At 42.8% G+C, this 21,348-nt stretch overlaps 2 protein-coding genes across 3 annotated transcripts; one reads left to right on the forward strand and one right to left on the reverse strand.

Annotated features, from left to right (window-relative positions):
• Positions 1-8,117: 8,117 nt before the first annotated feature.
• Positions 8,118-15,066, forward strand: LOC111854387 (tetraspanin-31). Its single transcript, XM_023832294.2, has 6 exons — positions 8,118-8,352; positions 10,646-10,813; positions 11,023-11,103; positions 11,294-11,434; positions 12,565-12,672; positions 12,781-15,066. Exons 1-6 carry the CDS (start codon positions 8,290-8,292, stop codon positions 12,853-12,855), a joined length of 636 nt encoding a protein of 211 aa, XP_023688062.1. The 5' UTR covers positions 8,118-8,289; the 3' UTR covers positions 12,856-15,066.
• Positions 15,067-15,188: 122 nt separating this feature from the next.
• On the reverse strand, positions 15,189-19,914 carry cdk4 (cyclin dependent kinase 4). 2 transcript variants are annotated; one of them, XM_023832273.2, is made up of 9 exons: positions 19,654-19,913; positions 18,311-18,380; positions 17,704-17,936; positions 17,470-17,605; positions 17,175-17,342; positions 16,786-16,895; positions 16,326-16,376; positions 16,095-16,230; positions 15,189-15,952 (listed from the first exon to the last, which is right to left on the reverse strand). In XM_023832273.2, the coding sequence occupies exons 3-9, from the start codon at positions 17,919-17,921 to the stop codon at positions 15,875-15,877; spliced, it is 897 nt and encodes a 298-aa protein (XP_023688041.1). In that variant the 5' UTR covers positions 17,922-17,936; positions 18,311-18,380; positions 19,654-19,913; the 3' UTR covers positions 15,189-15,874. The 2 variants fall into 2 exon arrangements, with proteins under 2 accessions (XP_023688041.1, XP_023688051.1); XM_023832283.2 differs by lacking the exon at positions 18,311-18,380 and having other exon boundaries at positions 19,654-19,914.
• Positions 19,915-21,348: the final 1,434 nt, after the last annotated feature.

Below are 21,348 nucleotides of genomic sequence, written 5' to 3' on the forward strand. Positions count from 1 at the left end.
TTATTTTTTTAGATTTAAAATATAGGCCTACACTATGATATTTATCAGATCTAATGTAAAGTGATATTATACTTAAAAAAAACCTTCAGATGCATAACTGTAAATACTGGCCTGCTTCATATTTTATATACAGAAAAACAAAGTTTTACTCTGTAACTGGTGACGGAACAGGTTGAGAATACTAATTTAACCATGAAAGGTTATAAGGTTTTGTTTTTAAAACGTTGCATACTGTCACCACCTTCTGGAAAGTAATAATAACTACTCCATACATAATTAAATTGACCATGACCGGTGAAAAAGAGTATCCATATATTTTGCACTTTCCTCCGTGTGTTTATTTGATAGTATTATGACATGGAAATCTAAACATAGGGCCTAACTGCATTTTTGTTAAAGCTGAATGGATCCGTACGCCCTTAATTATCACGGTATTTTTTTTACAATGTGATACCCTTAAAAAGGCGGCAGTTAGAACTATCTAACAATGTGACTGGTAGAATGGGGGTTTTATTCATTAGGGAGATTGAAAGGAGCGTTTCCGCGTTAGGATCGCGAACATCCGTAACCAACAAAACGGGCGCCGGACGGGCGTTTTTCAGACTATAGACGGGATTATAAGTGGCGAGAGAAAACAAAACGCAAACTTTCATAAAGACCAACACAAGAGACAGACCAACGGAATGAGTTCACTCCTCACGTGCTTTCACCCCGCCCAAGACTTCCACCCCCCCACATGCTCGCAGTATTAGAGTGCTTGAGTGTTAGTACACTTACTCACCGTGATTAATTCCTCAACCAACGATACTCTTCTTGTTATTTCAACCCAGTAAGTAAACTCTACCTTTATAAGGCTTGGCTTCAGCTGTGGACCAACCAGGATTTTTCTTGACTGACTTGGCTGGAGTACGGGATGTTTTTACGGGTTTTTGTTCTTTTGGGGTCATTGTATTTTTTTAAAAAAGTATCAAAATATAGTTTTTCATACATGACTTTCTGTTTTTTAGTTTTAATTTGATTCGTTTCAAGTTGTCATACTGTAGGTGTTCCTTAAAAAATCTAACAGGGTCACCTTCAGTCTATGATTAAATTAAGGTGCATATACTGCATTTTGATTTACATACACACCCATTAAAGCTGTTATGTCACATGACCACACAAGCCACCTCAAACTCCAATACAGCATCTGCTTGATTTTACTTAGTGGCTGTGAAAATCTTGCTTGTTCAGTTCTTATGTTAATTGCTGGGAAGGTCAACCTGTACATGTCCCTGGCAAAGCTCGTCTGTGTCCATGCCAAAGTGTTTTAACTGCTACTTTGCATGTTGATCAAAATGTCTATTAGAATTCAACTTGGTGTTGACCCCTGGTTAAGTGTGATGTTCAATGTTTAGTTTAAATCCTTTACCAACTTGGTTTTAGATTTAAATAAATCAATAAAGAAAAATTACACTGAACTATAGTGGTACCTCAGAACTCAGATTTAATCCGTTCAGAACTCCGGATCGAATCCTAAAAAGTTCAAGTTCTGATCGAATTTTCCCCATAAGAAATAATGGAAAACCAATTAATTGGTTCCCGGCACCAAAAAATTACACATAAATATGTTTTTTTTTTAGCATTTAAACACAAAATGAACCGGATAAAACAAGAAGAGCATATACTGTACTAAAGACATCTAAGCACATTTATCAAAATAGTCATTTTTAAAGTAAGAAAATAAATGTATCCAAACAATGTGTGAAGTTAAAAAAAACAATGTGTCCTGCCCCAATCGTTTGCTCCTTCCGTGTGCCACGCCCTCTCGTTAACCCCGTGTGGAATCCCTGTGTGATCAGCTGTTTCTGGTTGTTGTCATTAGTCCTCTGTATTTAGTCCGCGTTTCAGTTTGTTTCCCCAGTCCGGTCATTGTATTGTCCGTCTGCGGTTTGCCTGCCTTACCTGTAATTAAACCCCGTATTCCCCGATACCCTGACGTCTGCGCCTTTGTCTCCGTTCTGTCCCCGCTCCGCACGACAATATTATTATAATTAAATGTATTAATGGTTTATTATTAATATTAAAATAATTAATAAGAAATCTATTTTAAAATGTATTTTATTATATAATAATAATTACTGTTACTGTCTATCATTGTCTAAATGTATTTTTACTGTCTAAATATATGTATTCAGCTAGTGTAAACATGCATGGTGCTATCACAGGCAATGTGAGGCTGAGATTGAAGCTTTACCCTTTGTTTCTGAGGGACGTGCGGCGTGACTCATTTCCCCAAGCGTACAAGTGATCTTAGGTCGGCATTCATGGTTTAACTTCTGAGATTCAGATCGAGTTCTAGGTAATTTTTTTTCAAACTGGTTGGTTCGACTTTTAAGAAATTTGAGTTCTAATGAGTTTGAGAACTGAGGTACCACTGTACTAACATTTTCTGTAATGTAACTGTTGTGCCATTTTCAGGGAAAATTCACATGGATATCATAATAGTATATAGAAAAAAATGATACTCCCAAAGTCAAGAGATGGACTCTTCACTTCTCTCATAAATTGTCACATTTCATGTGCACAGGCAATGTTGCAAGTGGGCAAGAAAAGCCACATCCTTGACTCATCTGTTTCTTTCAGACAGCTCTTGTGAAGTGTTTGATCACCCAGTTGTTGGACATAGCCAAGGGGATAGGCTGTGCAAACTCAAGCAAGGGAATCAAGTAGCGACAGACTTCTCCCTTGAGCTCTGGACTCTCTTTGCAGGATTGGGCTGGCCGTTGTTGTGCTTGCAAGTCCTTTATAGAAGAGGGGAGAATCCTGAGGTCCAGGCTCAGGTCGCTTGTCGACGAGAAGCTAAGTTGTTTGAAGACTACGTAAAGTTGTCGATAGCTTTGGATAACATAATTCAAGAGTGGCACCAGTCTCAACCCAGGACCAAACCACCCCGGACCAGTCCATTACCAGCAAGCCTTGAGTCAGAGCCGATGCAGTTAGGAAGAACATCGCTTACCCTGGAAGAGAAACAGCAACAACAACAACTGTGCATGTACAGTATTGTGGAGTAGCTGGTCACCACATTCACGCCTCCCCACTATCACGAATCTCCAAGCGAGACATAAAGGTAGGAGCCTCTTCCCGGTTGAACATCATACAGAAGCAAGTAGTAGCTCCAGGCAAATGCAGGTGAGTGATGTGACACTGATCTACTCTGGAGTCGCTGATAACTTTGTCACCGTTAAGTTTGTAGAGAAATTTGCTGTCCCCCTAGTAGGTTGTCCAGCCTTTTAGGGTTCACGTGTGTCTGAATGTACGAAGTTCCCTTCCACTTACATCACAGCAATGGACTTCATTAAGCAACATTTTGGAATACTGGTCAACGACTAGTACACCTCTGTGATGGGGACAGGTCGGTTATGAAATCCATACTGATGCGTGAAACATTGTCTTTGTGGCACTGCAAAGACTCCAAGGTCCCGGCTGGCATCAACATAGGGGTCTTCACTTGATTGCATATGTGACATGCAAGCACATAGTCCTGGACATCTACCAATGAGGGCCACCAAAACTTGCGGTTGATGAGGTTCAAAGTCTGGGTTATTTCCAGGTCACCAGAACAGAAGGAAGTGTGAACCCAGATCCTCAATATAAATTATCAGGAACTGATAATGCCACAGAACACTTTGTTAATGAATGACTGAAAAATGACTGCCGCATTATCTAATCCATAAGGCATCACCAGGTACTCGTAGTGCCCCCTAGTGGTTACGAACACAGTTTACAGTCATCCCCTTCTCTTATATGGATGAGATTGTAGGCACTTCCCAAGTCCAATTTCATGAAAATGGTGGCCTCTCCAATTTGCTCCAGATCTGTCGGGATCAGTGGTAATAGATATCTGAACTTCACGGTAATATTATTCAAGACTCAATCATCTATGCAAGGATGTAGACCCCCATCATTCTCAACAAAAAACCTTAAGGCTGCTAGAGAGTTAGAGGGCCTGATTATGCCTATAGTGAGGGAATCGTGTTTCTACAGCCAGGGAAGTCCTAAAATCACAGGGTCACAAGGAGAAGGTAACTGGATGTTTTCGCAACGGAGGACTGCAGTATACATGGTGATGGGTTGTGTCTGGTGAGGAACCAGGCTGTCCCCTAATGGCTTGCCGTCAAACCCCCGCACTGATAGAGGTTTGGTTAATCGGGGCTAAGGGGACCTCTAGTTTACCAGAATAGTTAATTGACGTTGCCATACAATGGTTATTGAGGATATTCTCACCCAAGTAGATCATGGACTGAAGCCTGGTGGTGGACGAGCTAGACCGGCGGCCCGGAGATGGTCGGCTCGTCCACAGTATAGGCAAAGTCATTGTCGTTCCTCTGGGCTCAGGGATTGCCTGCATGGGTTCCAGTCTTTCCTCTCCAGGGCTTGGCATCCGAGCTCCAGCCATAGCAGAAGCTTGGACAGGTCTCCGCTGTTCCCATTCACCCCCCCTGCAGGCAAGCTTGGTTGGTACATGAGAATTTAGCCCCATACGGTAAGCATTGAGCAGGACAAACTCATTTCATCCACTTCCAGTGGCCATGCTACCTAACACTAAGGCAGAATTGGAAGTGAGGTGATTACCTTGTCTTATCCAGTATCAGCATTCACCGGCATCCTTCCCTAGGAGGGGTGATTGAGCCCCCGCTTTGGAGCCTCTAACAAGCTGGTGTCACAGTGACATACAGGGTTATTTTGATGTGACAATTTCCAAAGGTAACAGAGACATAATAAATTGCATCTTACGTTACATAATTTGGATGTTATCAGAATAGTGATCCAAATACACAGCACATTGCATCAAGAAGCCATTACAGCAATCAGGGTGTCCATCAAACTTATCGGGCAAAGGGAAAAGAGTTACTGGAGAGGTAGAAGACACAGAAGCTGCCACGGTGGCTTGGCTTGATGCAGGAAGGTGGGGCAGACCCTCACTAAATAAATGAACCAAATCATTTATCTGTTCCTCTTGCTGTGCCAGCCTTCTTTCCACCTCTGCTGGATCCATGAACAAGGCAAAGTATTCTGTAATGATGAGGATCCACGTGCAGAGTAGAAGGTGGGTTAATTAGATTAGAAGACAGGAGTTGTGGTTGAGCACAGGCTCAAAGATCTCGAACAATCCAATAGCAAAATGGAGGGACAGGCTCAACGTCGGTAATACGAAGGCAATCCACGAGGCAACCAGAACCAGAGAGACACAAAGGCAAGAATCGAAAATGCAGACCACGGAAACTACAGGTCATGAGCGAGAATACAAGCATGGTCATCCATAACACTCTGTATGCTACAAAACACTCAAGCATGTAATAATGTTCCAATCCGCACTTAAAAATATAGTCCCAATAAGGACTGAACGTCTGGTCAGACTGTTCACTGGAAGTGGCAAGTCTGTTAGGTTACCATAGAAGCCGTCAACAGACACTTGTATTATGAAAACCAAGGAGTTATGCTGATAAGAATGACTGCATATTTATGATTAAAAAGGCACACAAGTTATTATATGAACATATTTAATAAAACATTAAAACACCATAATATAAAAATGTTATTAGGCTGCTGGAACTGTCTGTGCAGTTGCAGGAAAACACCCGCATGACATCTCTGGACTAATAAGAAAACAGTATGTACCAAAGCCAGGGTTAATGTAAATGTAGCGATTGGGCAGGATCACTCGTGGCTGTTCATAACTCCGGGAAGACAATCAGTAAAGGCTGGGTTGTTCAGGAGAAGCTGGGTGTGGTTGCAGTTGATCTGGTGTGAGGGCGTGACACCTCATTTATGTTCATCTTCTTGGGACAAATTAAATCATCTTTCCAACATCATTAAAATTACCAGCATGAAAAATATAAAATGAAAAATCATGGATCTGCAAGCACTGAAGACTATTACCACAGAACTGAATTAACTTTTCCTTCACTAACTAAGGAGTTTTATTGTATCTGTATTGTACATTCAGACAGGGGTGCCCCTAGAGCAAGAGTGACCAATCTTATTTTTGCAATAACCTTTAGATCAGCAGTTAAAATCCAGGTGTGAGGATTCTTCAATCTATCAGTCGACTAATTAGTAATCTAATTAGGGAGATGCAGAGCAAACCCACATACACAGCGGCCCTTTCTGGACAAGCTTGGCCACCCCTGCCCTAGAGATTTTGACCACCATGCATTGGAGGTTCTAGACCATTTCACCCGAGGGGCCAGACTGGGGCAATTTGTTCTGTTGGGGGGGGGGGACAGGTGCATTTGACCTTAATGTCCTCCAAGTATTATTTACATTAGATTGCCAGCATTAAGAAGCAAAAGTCAGTTTTGAACCAATGAGTTATTTATGTAATGCTTTGCAGTTACATTTTACAGTTTTTACAGATATGTAACTCACATTTCGTTAGACTGTCTTGCTTCCACAAGTTAATTCTTTTTTTCCTGTCATTATCTTCGCTTTTCACTAGCTTAAGCCATTCCACCACCCAGCACAGCCGGGCTTACATTTGTGTTCCCAGCGCACATATATAAATGTAAATAATAATAATGGTAATAATAATAATACATTTATTTCGGACCCAAGTACCAAACGTTTTTAGTGGGACCTCAGGGGGGAGCATGCATGTTGACCCCCCAGAACCACCATAAATGCATGGAGCCCCCAAACCAAACCAATCCAATTATGTTCCACATTGTAGGGTCCCATTTTAGGGTCCCCCTACTGCGGACCGTTCACCAGTAATCGAGGGCTTCCCACCTGGCAGCTGTGAGGAGCGGCAGCAGGCTCTGTAGCGGAGCCTAAAGGGCTCTTTGTTCTATGATCCCGTTATCTGCTGTCGTTCATTGGCTCGAATTAATTAATGGATAATGCATACATAATAGAGCTGTCACGATTACTCGAATTAAATTGACCATGTGTGGGGCTGAGTGTGCACCCTGCAATGTGTGGTTGGTACCTGCCTTGCGCAAAGTGCAACATTATATTATATTTTTTATAAAGCAAAAGTGTAAAAACGAACAACAACACAAGGGTTAACGTACCTGTGCTGTTTGGGATAGTCCCCGCTCCCCTCCCCCCCCAAAAAAAAATATACACAATCACATTCCTGTATCAGTTAAGTGTTTTGAAAACGGATCTCTTTCACATTTCACTTAACCTTCTGCCTGTTCCTTTTTTTCCTAAATTGCCGAAGCCTGCTCGCCTCGCGATACTCTTTTTTTCCCCTCGCGAGGTATGTTGAGGTTTAGCCAGTACTGCCAGTATGACGCAGCATTAAATATGAAGGCTAAAAATACAGTTAATTGGTAGATATCAAATCGCAACACTCGTAGAGTAACTAATATAATTCGCCTCACCTAAAACCCACATTTTTTTTAATAAAAAAAAATACGGATACAATTCATTAAATTGGCCTACCCTTGCCAAATGCACAGTTACAAATCATGGAAAACTGTCAAATACCATTTGTCATAGCTGCATATTTTTGGACTATGGGAGGAAACAGGCAAGACATGAGAAGAACATGCATACTCTGCACACAGGGTGTAACCCCATAACCCTGGAGGTGTAAGGTGACGGTGCTACCCAGTGGCACCCATGATTATAATCAAATGGTATGCATTTCATTTTACCCAAACTAAAAATTAAGCTTAAACCAGAAATTTAGCAAATATGCTCAGAATAGGTGTCAAATTCATCCATCCACCACAAAATATCGTATACAGAGAAGTATTGTGATATGCCATTTAATTCAAAATGTATTTTTTAATCAAATACGTTTAAGACGCCCCTCATTAAAATAATACGCATTTTACTTAAGTAAAATTATTTAGGCTGGATGGAAAATGGTTGACGATATGAAGACACAAAACATAACTTAGATATTTGATGACAACAGGCCTTAAAAGAGGCTTGTCATAAATACGTAGTTTGTGATGTATTATGTACTCGCCTTGCACTGCGCATTCGAAAAAAAAGCTTCAGTAAATAAATCTAAAATAACGTAAAAAAAAATCTTCGCGCAATAAAGGAGATGCGAACAGATGACGCGCGGAACAGGCTGCGTGCGGAGGGCGGGGCCTGGGGCTCTGTGACACGCTGACGGCTGCGCCGGACGCGCTGGGCGGCGGAAGTTGGTGAGCCCTCGGCCGGTGGTGGTGGTGCGGGAGCTCGGCTCTGACAAAGCGCTGGGCTCTTCATCTCTCTTTTCAGTTGTCAAGTGGACGCGAATAGCATAGAAGCTTCGGCCGACGGCTGTGGAAGCCGACCGGGTGCAAAATGGCGTGTGGCGGCTTTACGTGCTCGAAAAACGCCCTTTGTTCCCTGAATGTGGTTTACATGGTGAGTGATCGCCGGAGCCCCGTTAGCTGCCTCGGCCCGGTGTATGTGGGTCGTTCATCTGGGGCCGAGCCGGGGCATAAGCTGAGTACTGGCGCTTAGTCACACGGCGATGCCCGCTTAGCCTAGCCCGCTAGCAAGCTGCTTCGTACTGATTTTCTGAGGTAAACTTGAATGTATTTATATACGATGTTTTATCGTATGTTACAATATGTCGGCTTTATTTGGATGAGAAGTTGATCAGTGCAGTACCGTATACGCTCCATTAGCCTAATGTGGATAATCGCGACCACACTGCGTATGGTCTGGCGGGCGAGCCGCGTCACAGACATGCCGGCACTACTGGCCTGCTGGCGGCGCGTTTTATTGTATTTTATTGACTTTCTGTTGATCGTTGGTCGCCTTTTTTATTGGGCCGCGTGACTTCGAGGAAGCAGAAACGCGGAGGTGATGCGGGCAGCCAGGCCTCCGTCGGGCGCAGCGCTGTCTTCGTCTCTCTGCGTCTATTTAATGCGATTAATTAAGTCACACACAAAGCAAGATTGTACAGTGCTGCTGATTTATTGCTGCCTTATTTCTCCACTATTAAAAAAATGTGTTCTTCCTGAAAATAGGACGCAGTCTTATTTGCCGCTGTCATATGAAAGCGATGGCAGCATGCATTTAGACGTGTTTAAATAGGTAATTAGAAAAGGAATTCCAGCAACTGTTTTCTTGCTAAGAGGCTGTCAGATTTTTTTTCCTTGGTGGGTGCAATGTGCCGTTATGTTTATTTCAACGCTTTGATAAAGTTGTCCTCAGTTGACATTTGTCAGAGTATTTGGACAGCTGGGCTGGCCTAGTGTTATCGGTAGATCTGCTGCTGGTACTGTAACAGATAGTTATTGGGCAAGTACTGTGAAAAATAAGTCACATCAGATCATTTGGCTTCAGTTCTCCTGGAGTTTGGAAAGAACAAAGAAGAAACAGGTAATTTTTTAAAAGGATATTTAATGCGAGGCTTGTTTTGCATGAGGCTTTTAATCTTATGACTTGCCCAGCTCTCAGTAATAAATTATGGCTTTACATGAGGTTAACTGGTGGTAATGTGTGTGTAAACCTAGCGCCGAAATCTCAAGCCAAAGAGGTATCGTCGAAGGGGCAGCTACAGCATTCTTGGCTGAAGAACAAGTACTGGATGCTGTTATTAGTTTGGTTTGTTAGCTGCTAGCCACCATCACTAAAGTGACCAGTAATATAGACTGTTTTCCATTGCTAAGCAAAAGTAACTCCCACTAATATACTGCCTCTATATCCAGGTGTGATTAAATCTGTGGATTCGTTAAGGATGCTACATATGAACACATATGTGTGTTCAGTCAGTTTGGTAGTCATTTGCTTTTATAGAGGATGTGCTCAGTACAGCTGGTGCTCCAATTTTGGCTTCATTTATCAGAATGCTTGTTTTAAGGGGTATACCTTCTCAGGTATTTTATTTAAGAGATACACAGTGTACCTCTTATTCTGTCTCTTCCCTAAATAATATCTGTTATATTCATTGAAGATGTTCCTATTACAGTTTGCATGTGGACCGAGCTTGTTTAAATCATGGAGTGCGCAGTATTTTTGTTGCATTTTGTTAACCTGCCATCGATGGAAAATGAATCATGGCATTTTGAATGCTTGGAGCCTTGTTTTGCTTGGATACTTTTCATGTTTTTGTGTGCCTGAAATTTGTAAAAGATTGCCAAGGATAGGGTGCTCACAGGGATGCCTTCAGGGAAGTAAGGGCAGGCTGACTGTATTTGGTGTATGTGGCACTGTATCTATAAATAGACAAACGTCATTTAGTGTGACCAATCCGGAATATAAGTTAGAGGTTAATTTGATGCTTAGCTGGAATGAAAATCAGCACATCCTTTAGCCTGCAAGTTTAATTAGTGTAACGTACCAGTTTTACATAGACTGCGCCTCGGTCACTTCTCCAAATATCAGCCATGTCTAAATTAGCATAAGTGCTCTCTGTCTATCGGTGCATTAGATTTCCTTTTGCAGCCTTACAGTCATGTCACACAATGCTTCATTGCTAATTTTTAGTTTATGCATGTATTATTTTTGAGGTTATTCTTCCTTTTAAACAGAACACAGGTTCCAAATGCTGCTCTTTTTTATTACTATTATTCTTATTCATATTCATGATGTCTCTGAATTTTTGCTTCAGTAGATATTGCACTCTGCGTTTCATACCTGCCCTTCAGAGGATTCCCCCTGATTATAATTTAAATTATTTATATCGTTGTTTATGCTCTCTGTTTAGCTAGTGGGGCTGCTGCTGATTGGGGTGGCAGCCTGGGCCAAAGGATTTGGCATTGTCTTCAGCATCCACATCATTGGCGGGGTGATCGCTGTGGGTGTTTTCCTGCTGCTCATCGCCATCGTTGGCCTCATTGGAGCCCTCAATCATCACCAAGTCATGCTCTTCTTTGTATCTTTTCTGGCCCCAGCTGTAGTGTAAGGTAGCAAGAGCTGCCTGGCTTCCAGTTTAGATTATGTGTTGTTTTATAACATTACCTGTCACCATGAGTTTACTGGTCTTTTAATCAAAATTTGTTTTTGTGATTAATATTAGAGACAATGGTAAAACAACACATTACTGCTACACTGCCGGTGACATTTCCTTGACTGCTTTGTCAGTATATGGTCATTCTCCTCTTAGTATTCCTTTTCCAGTTTGGAGTATCCTGTTCTTGCTTGGCGATGAACCGTTCACAACAAGTGAGTATGTGGTAATATGTTGGATTTCTTCTTTGTAAAAATGTCTTTCACATTCTTCTTCTCTGGGTCATAGTGTCCCCACACCCCCTTCACTCATCTTTTTAATCATTTTTGCTGTCTGCCTTTCCCTCATCACCCATATCCTCATCCTTACTAATCGCCCACTTGCACCTCTGTCTCATACCTACAGGTGGCGCTCCTGAATGCCACCTGGAAGATGTTGCACAACGAAACAAAGGTTGAGCTGGAGATGAATCTGAACTGCTGCGGACTGCTGAACATCACAGCTGACTCTCAGCACTATCTGAGTGATGTTTCTTCCTGCCAAGCTGTAAGTAGCTCTACACTGAGACATGGGCTATTTTTCTGCATTAGTCATTAGGACTGGAAACCTCTAGCTGTGATTAAGAACATGGTTAATGAATCTAAACAAAAGGTTGTGTTAGTCTAATGTTTTTTTTTTTGTTTTTTGGCAACGTCACAATCCAAAACTCTGACTGTGTCAAAACAGTTTTAATTGCATAGTGCTATAGTTGCATTCATTTGCCCCAAGACATTTAACAGGAATATGTGGCAGTACATCATTCATGAATGCTAAATTGTTAATGATACAGGAGAAATTGTATTTGAAATTTCACTAATAAATGAAAATTGAATTTTATTAAAAATCCTCTACCTCTCTAGAATCAAATGCTTACCCATGTGACTGAATATGTAGAAATATAGAAACTCCAACTTAAAGCAGGGGCGTGCAACCAGTGTGGCCAAAGCGTAGTTTCTGGCCTAGCGGTCTATTCCAGTCACCAGTTCTGTGCTTTAAAGAAAATGGAACTTGTCTAGAAATGCCAAAAAGCTTAAAATGCTAAGTTTCAGGCTCTACCTTTTCTGTTTTGGATTGTTTTGAAGTTCCCCTTTGCTTTTATTTAATATTTCACTCAATTCTTCATATATGGCATCCTCTGTTTCAGCAAACCTGTGGCCTCTCAAATGTCTTTTTTTTTAATAATACCTAGTATGGTCCCTTATACCTTTAATACCTTATGGAGATTAATCATGTGTATTTTTGTTTTGATTTAAAGGTAAATGTTTTATATTTTTTTGAGTGGGACTGAATAAATCAGCAAATTCTCAGGACGCACCGAACGCCGCAACAATCAGCTTAGTTGAATGAGCAGGAGAGGCTTTGAATGATAGTGATTGGCTGGAAATCAGCTGTGGTTTGAGGCTTGAACTTGGAGACACAGGAAGAGTTCTGGTTGCCTGCTGTAACTATGGAAGGAGAGAACCTGGTGAAATGAGAATTAATTCATTAACCATGATGATTGGCAGGCTTAGAGTTCCCAGGAAAACTTTGAATAATCCTATGAAATTAAAGCAACTTGTTGATCTGTGCTTGGTATCTTTTGAGAACTGGATCTAACAGGTATGAACATGCCATCTGTGACTCTGTTTCCTTCCCAGCAATGTCGGAAGAATGTCTGCCAGACCTGCGGAGAAAAAATGCTTCTGCACTCAGCGGAAGCTCTGAAGATCCTGGGCGGGGTCGGCCTGTTCTTCAGTTTCACAGAGGTCAGCTTGTCTTACCTGGAGAGCAAGGCCAAAGTTCTCCTCCACATTATCACCACCACCCCCCGAGCTTCCCACCAGTTTGTCACATGGGTTTGTTGTTCGTTTCAGATCTTGGGTGTGTGGCTTGCTGCTCGATACAGGAACCAGAAGGACCCCAGGGCCAATCCCAGTGCTTTTCTATAGGGCTGCCGATGGGAATGCAGAGGGATGCGCACACACTCAGACACAGCGCAGCACAGACATGCACAGCCACACCACATGTGCCATGTAAACACACAGCAAGTACTCGCTCTACAATCCTTTCTCATTTTCTACTGAGCCATTTATCATATATGCACAGAAACGCATACACGAACATATGAAATATTATTGTTGACAAGCAGAGACTACAAAAAAGCATGTGGACACAACATTCGTAATCCATACAGTATTTTCTGGTGTTTGTACAGTAGTTCCTGAGGACTTTGGTTCCCTGTTTATAACTTTTTACCTTCTTTTGTCCTGCCTGACCTCCTCGGACTTTTGTTCCCACCAGACATAATTACCTTGTTCTGCCTTTTTCTTAACTGAGTGATCACCTGGTCTAGTCTGCCTTTCTCAAGTCCTTGTCCACATACGCAGTCTCCCCAGCGTGTGGCCAAGATGTCAATCTGTGAACTTGCCATGCCTCTTGCCCCCCCCCCCGCCCCCATGGTCCCTCAGGGGATAGATACAGCTGAAACACCACATTCTCCATTTTAGCCACACAGTGAGATCCTGGCAGCGTGATGTCAGTGCTCTATGTTGACCAGGGGAACATCTGCTCCGAGCCTCAGAGTGGCTTAACCTTTTCTCTAACCTGCTCCCCTTTTAAGCCTGTTTTGGACATTACTAGGAGAAAGTCATGCCTTGATGTCAGTATACATGCCTTTTTAGTGTAGTGTATTATGATGAGTGTGCCACTTAGATAATGAAGTTCATATGGTATGTGCTAGTCTATTTTTGTGTCTTTTTTTGTATAAAAGTAGAGTATGGCTTTAAATGCTAAGGGACAGCAGTAGCCAATGTCGTATCTGAGATATGGCTAACCTGGATGATGGTGGAGATGTAAAAAATGTAAGCCAAACTCTGTGAATGGTAGGCATACAGGAAGCGTCTCATGATGTCAGCTGTAATATCCACGTGACAGGCATTGAGGCCAGATGGTCTCGACAGTCTCACTTTTTTATTCCGCCACCTCTGTGGACATGTGTTCCCGAAAAAATAATCAGGGTCTCTGACCTTTTGTGCCGAAGCAGATGAGATCCCTCTAGTGGGTGCAAGACAGACTACATTATCGGATTCCTGCATTGCAGAGGTCTCTTCACCTTAGCCAGGTATAATAATCATGAACCGTGTGAAAACCCTGCTCACTATATCCCAGCCATAACAAACTCCTTAAAATATATGCATAAAAATGCTCTTCATTATAAAAATTATATTCTGCACCTTAGTTTATGGTTTTTATAAATATTCTAATGGTAAGTGTCATTCGCACAATTCTATGTAGGTGAGATGGTGAAATCGGGTGATCACATATAATGGTACGTTATTGCATCACCATGTCAATAAATTGATCAGCAAGTTATCTATAAGTTATGTCCCTACAAATGAACTGCGTGGTGTGTGGTGTATATGACTTTAATGACTGCGGGATATTTTTGATGAGTTGTGTCTTAAGCTTATTGGAAATCTATGAAAACGGTTCCATTCGCTGGCATGTGGCAGGAGGGATTCCTGATCCATATGGGGAAGGGTATGTGCTCCGCTATGCCTGCTTCAGGATGTTCTCTGCAACATTTGTTGACACTTCTTTAAATGTAAATGGCGTACTTGTGATAATTTTAAAACAAGTCCAGTCCATATGCATGTTTTGATAGTTTTTATATGGAGTTAAACCAGAACGAGAACTCATCTCACGTATTTGTCTTGATGGTTGACTAGGATGTTCTATGTAGAGAAAAGACAAACCCATCACAGAATACTCAGGCCGGTGGCAGTATGGCTTCCGCTCTGGTTTAAAAGTGCAGACCTGCAATACGCCTATTTGTCACTGTAGGGTTCTTTTTGAGCTGTTTTTTTTTTTTTGCCAAATGATCGGTTCGTGTCAAATTTTATTTTTTATTTACACATTTTAAGTATTACTTTATCCTTTTTCCCTTTGCTTCCTGAAGAAATTATTTGCAGAGATAGGAATTTAGTTCCATGCAGTTGCAGTTACTGTATGCTGACCCTAAAGCTCAGCTTCAAGGAGCGTCACCACAAAACCACATGATCTGTATTTCTGATTGTTAACTCTGATGTTACTCAAAGAGATGTAAATTTTTCTTAATATTGAAATAAAACTGCAAAGACCTTTAGGTAACTCCAATTTCATATCCTGCTGAAGCCCCTCAAGTTCTTTCCTGATTAAAGTTGCCAGTGACCCTTTGGGTGGCCCACTTCCTGCACCCACCGCTCACACCCCATAGACTCATACAGGCATGTGAGGACACGCCTTCTCGCAGAGCAGCGTTTATTTGTCATGACTATATTAATACAGTTACTGTACAGTAGTTTGTACTAATACTCATGTGTTGCATGTCTAAAGTTAGCATGGAAGGGTTAGAGCAGCAGAAACTGAAGTGAAGTCGAGGCAGAGGCACAGGTGACATGAAAACAGTGATATTCCCTACAGATGACCGTCTAACACACCCATAGGTTTTATTGACCCAAATACGAGTTTGTTTCTCTAACATCCTAAAGCCAGCTGTTGTCTTGTCCCTGTATCAGTATGTTGCTATCTATCAGTAAAGTAATGCTATTAGTTAGTGACGCTTATAGTCTGCTGGCAGAAGTATGTTTTGGGTCATTTGGTCCTGACAAAGGTACTGCCCCCCCCCCCCCCCGAGCACTGGTCAAAATGTAATTTACTGTATAAACCATTAGTTACCAGCAGGCAAACCTAACAATTATGGGCTGAAATCTGGGGGTACAAATATATACTGGCATCAATGTCACACCACAAACCCCCCCCCCCCCCCCCACCACATATTCCCACCCTGGATCCAGTGCCTGGATTGGCTGTTCAAAGTTCCATTTCCAATCAATGCCTTTAGTTATTTGCTCAGACCTACTGCAGACTCATCCTATGCCCAGAAAAAGTCCAGTTGTGGTCACAATATTCCTTGGCTCTGTGGGCCCTTCATCCCTCCTGAAAATAAGGATGTTCCAGAGCATTCAAGGCAGAGATTCTTCGTAGAGGGTCAAAGGTCAGCATCTCCTGTAGAAAAGAATATTTATTTTTACACATTAAAGTTAAATAAGAATACATTTTCTGAATTTGATACAGAACTTCTTGCCTGCAATGTGCTTGATATCACACTGACCTTTCCCCTAATTCTGCCAAGCCACATTCATCTTACCTTCAACAAATCTGCCCCCTGGTGGCTGATTTCAGGGACGCAATCTGTGATTGGACAGGGACCACAGAGGCTGAAAAGGCACCGTGAGAGCGTGACATCTGGCGGCCATTCTTCCTCTGACGGCAAGCCAATCACACTGCAGAAATTTTAGAAAAGAAGGTACAGAACTGTTCTGGAAACACAAAAGCGAGGTTTAACTTCTACTTCCTAGATACCGCACTTAATACTCACTCGAAAATTTTCCGTAGCTGATCCACTTCTGAGTCACCACAGAACAAAGGCCTGAGGGGAGATTTGGAGTGATGAGAGAGCATGTCATTCCAGAAAGCAGTGTTCCCATAACGAGATGCAAAAGGGCGTTCCGAGCGTGTCACCGTGAGCTGTAAGGCACAGTGCCTGTTTTGTGTCAGGCCTACTGCCACTTGTCAGAGTGATTAGAAGTTCCTGCATCAACCCTCCCCTTACTTGCACACTGTGACAGTTGGTCTTGAGTCAGATTGATAAAAAGGAATTTGGATTTCCAACTTTATCAGTAAACCACAGGTTAGAGGGTGCACCGCTCCAATTAACCACATGATGTCAGCAAAAGACCTTTGCATAACAAAAGACACTTCAGGCCGATACATGTGGCGCTGCAGAGGGCCTAAAATGGACGGCTCTCCCATGTGTAAACAAACCCAGCTTGACTCACTTGCGTCGGAACATCTCTGCAAAGATGCAGCCTGTACTCCATATGTCAACTGGAGTCGCGTAGGAAGCCTGAAGCAGAACCTCTGGGGCACGATACCACAGTGTGACCACCTGAGAGAATGAAAATGTGCGGGGGGGGGTTTGTCATGGAGCGGGCCATGGATGTCAGGAATGGTGTGAACCGAGGGGAATTTGACTTTGAGCTCTATCACCCATCTGAACATCAATGGTCAGTATCCTGCTCATGGTGCACAATGGGGGGAAAAAAAGTTGACTCAAGGTGACCAGAAAGGTGACCTCTCTCACTTTATTTTAACAGTGCACCATTCTCCAAAAAGTGCTCTGTCGGCCCAGTGGCTGAAAAGCATGCAAGCTGGGGCACATCCTTACCACCGGGGTGAGCGCCATGTGACAGCTGTAGATGCGAGCCAGACCAAAATCAGCCAGCTTGACCTGCCCTCGGCTGGTCACCAGGATGTTCTCTGGCTTCAGGTCCCGGTGCAGGACGCAGTTGGAGTGAAGAAACGCCAATCCGTGCAACAACTGATGCATCAGGTCCTATCAAAGCGTGGAACTAATTAGTTCTTTGAACGGTTTGAACGAACTACAAAGGGCAGCAGTATACAAAACTGCTGGATTTAAAACACCTAGAAATCCAAAGGTGGGGGAGGGGGCACATGCTTACTCGTATCCGGTCTGCGGGGAGTCCTGGAGCAGGGGCCTTGCTCAGGTAGGTCTTGAGATCTTGATCCACATGCTCAAACACCAGAGTTACCTTGGTCTCCTGGTCTGTCCGCAGGGTGGCGCACACATCCATGAGCCTGGGTCACAACACCCACACATTGACACTTCAGATGACACTACTCCCAAGCCTCACGGTCACCGAGACCTGCTCAATGTGGGCATAGCGTCGTCTTACTTGACCACGTTCGGATGTTCAAACTGCTCCAGTCGCTTGAGCAAGGCCACTTCTCTGACTGTGGACAATGGTAGGCCATCCTGGTTGGTCTGCACACGCACGCTCTTCAGAGCCACAAACTGGCCGCTCTGGCGGTCCCGTGCTTTGTACACCGTCCCATAGGCACCGCCGCCGATCTCGGCGACACGCTCGTACTGCCGACCGCACTCCTGCGCCATCGCCCAGCCCGCCAGCTACACAAGTCAGGATGGAATTAAAAATACCGTCAATTACATGCCTTATGATGCTCATTTATTTATATTGAACAATAACACCAACAACATTTAAATATAAAAAGAGTGGGGTCTTCCTCCCAGAAATAATCTTATAATTTGTAAGGTTGTGAAGTCACAACATCACTGTTTTTAAGTTTGAAATCCATCTTCCAATACTGCCCCCCCCCCCCCCCCCCAATACTCAGTGTACAACCGTAAGCTCACAACCTCTGTCTCATACCCATATATCGGCCCCATCTCCACTCTTTTCATATTTATGCCCCTGGTCACGAAACCCCAGTCAGCCGAATTCCTGAGCAGGGGCTGAAGTGAAGGAGGTGTTGGAATCTGACCTGATATTCAATGAAACAAGAGTCGAGTCAAAAAGGCATTCCTGAGGCAGACCACACAGCCTCAGGCACCCTGTCGACGGTGAAAGAAAGGGAAAATTAATAGGAAACAACTTGGATATATTTCCATATTTCAGCTGTGTCACAGCATCAAGAAGCAGCCTGTCCCTGGAAAAACTTTTTTTTAAAGTAATCACCCTGTTGGGGGTAAACCTCAGCTTTGCGCTGTCTGGGGTAGGCGGCACGCCTCCCAGAACCCTGACCAAATAAGCCGGAAGATGGATGGATTGTCATTTTTTGTTCAAGATCACATCCACTGCAGTTATATTTAAATATTAAAAAATAACTGACAAAACTCATTTATTGGTTGATAACGACAATTATATTTTATATTAAAAAAATAATCTTGAAATATATTTACGTCTTGGGGGGAGAGAATGGAGAGGTTAATGTGTCTATATTGCTGCTCTTTTCATGGTTTACGATTAATCACCTTTTGCATACATTTATGAATCGTCAAGTAAAGGGACGTGGTAGATGATTTCTGTGCGATGTACAAACACTGTATGCATTCCGCAAATAAGAAAGCATTCTTCAATCGTATTTGAAATTAGAAACCCAACATTTCGTAGAATCGACTCAAAATGGAATGAAGGGCTAGCAGCCCCCACAGCTCCGTCTGCGGCATGCGGATATCCTGTAGAACTGCAAGCGACACGCAGGCCTTCCTGAGAACCAGCGGGCTGTCAGCACGAGCCGACAAGTTCAGCTCTGGGGCGGAGGACGTTCGTTATTAGCAGCTCCGGTGTTTTAATAAAGCATGCATCACTTTAGTTTCGGACGTCTTTTAAAGCGAGTTCGATGTGGCCACTGTCACCTGGGGTGGCGGGGGGGTCGGGGGGGGGGGGGGGTGGAGCGGAAGGCCAAGCGCGGCAGATGATGACTCGGCCGGGGCGAAGCGAAACCGCTTCCCGCGAACACGTGGTGCATAATAAAAGCGCTCTTTTCTTTGTTAATTAATCGCTAAAGAGCACACTTCGGAGGGTCCCTGAACCTCCAGCCCCTCGATACTGCGTCCCTAAAGCCAATACGGGATGATCGATCCCGACTTTGGCAGCCAAGAAGCCAATATGGGACGAAGGGGATACAATGTAAACAAATAAACTTTAAAAGTAATTAAGAAAGTAACGTTTCACGTAGATGCAAAATGGGAAAGTAATCGAAGCAGCACTAACATGACCAAACATTTAAAAAAATAACACCTTACGTATCAACAACATGCCGGCCTAATAAATACCCATTTTAAAACCCAAATATGCATGAAATGGATAAGACACCTCACTCACCACGCTTTTTTACTTCTTTATACAGCCAGCCGAGTTGCTCTAATTCACCAACAAAATCATCTCCCGCATCGACTCCTTTTTGCCCCCGATAAGTCTGATCTGCGGCAGCTCGGGGTCTTTCTCTGCTTATATTACCGCACAAAATGTTTTCCTTTTAAAAACACACAAAACTTTGACCTGACTTCACTTTTTCCAAACATTTCTAGCGAATACCATACTTAAAGTCCTTCCTGCGGCGCCAAAGGCGGGGCTGGCACGCCCTTTTACGTTGGTACAGCCAATCAGCTTCTTCCCACTGAAAAAAACCCGCCTGACTTGGATAGTCACTCCCACCAGTTTTGACCGCTAAAATATATAAATTAAGCTTAAAATGTTTAATGTATATTTAGGAGATGCAAATACTGCCTGCAGGCCTTCCGTTAGTTTCATTTATAACAATAACTGCCAGTTGTATGCATTATATTGTGTATGAAAATATAGATTACGAGTAGTGCCTTTCGTAATAGTTGTAGGATATCAAATGGGTGTCTGTTGTCGACAATAGAGAAACGACTATTATTTAGCATTATAGCTTTTAACACGTTTGTATATGTCCTAGGTTGTTATTTTTAAAAAAGTTTGAATGCATTTGTGTGCAACTTATCAGACAGGGCTAGCTTTGCACGTCAGTGCAGACTGTGACAGCCTCCCCTCCGCCTCCACGACGCGCTCCGAGAGATTAGTGTCGTGGCGCTGGCTGAGCCCGCGGATCCTCCCTTCCTTCTGTAATACTGCAATTGGTCGAAAACCGCTGTTGCTAGGCTCGCCTGCTGCTCTGCCTGGCCGGGAGAACCCCTACATTCCGGAGTAAAGTGGGAGAGACGACGCCATGCGTTTAACACAAATGATGCATTCTTCAATTCATGGCTCCTCAAAGATAGCAGAGATGAATGCTAGCGCCAAAAAAGGCTGCGCAGTTTGTCTTCTGCTTTTTTATCAAGAAAGTGCAGCTGTGTAAATTGTGTATAGGGAATATTTTAGTGACCCACAAATTGGTCACTACGATGCAATAATTCTTTGGGTTCTGGCCAAGAATGATGGTATTCATACGATTAAGACTTCCGATAAAAAATCAACAACAAAAAAAATCTCCAAACACAATAATGTCATCTGTAACGTTTTTTTTCCAGCGTGATTGCAAAGGTATTTATTGTGTGTGTGTGTGTGTGTGTGTGTGTGTGTGTGTTTGGGGGATCCTTATTGTACTCCAAAAAAGAAAATCCCTTATATGTGTTTATTATTGTTAAGGAACGAAGCTACGTTAGATGGGAGACGGCTTTTTCTGGTGGCTGCCTCTGATTATTTTAAACCCACAGGAGGTCACATATGGTGGGAAAATGAAATTTATTGCAAAATTACGATAAACAATACATGTATCCGTGTATTGGATACATATATGTGTGTACTGGAGTATTGGTTAAGTTACTGAACTGCTCTGTTCGCGATGGATTCAGATAGTATGATGCGTGAATCAGATCATTGTTTTCCAAAATGATAAAAATGAGCAATCAATACATAAGAAATAGCGAGGACACAGACAATGAAAGGTACAAGAATGTGTCAGTTTCAGGTGTTTTATTTGTTTTATATTTATTTATTGGTAGGTCAACATTATAAAAAGCAGTTGTATATCAGTCTGCCTGTTACAGCGGCCAT

Source organism: Paramormyrops kingsleyae, chromosome 8, assembly GCF_048594095.1.
Source record: "Paramormyrops kingsleyae isolate MSU_618 chromosome 8, PKINGS_0.4, whole genome shotgun sequence".
Taxonomy (NCBI): Eukaryota; Metazoa; Chordata; class Actinopteri; order Osteoglossiformes; family Mormyridae; genus Paramormyrops; species Paramormyrops kingsleyae.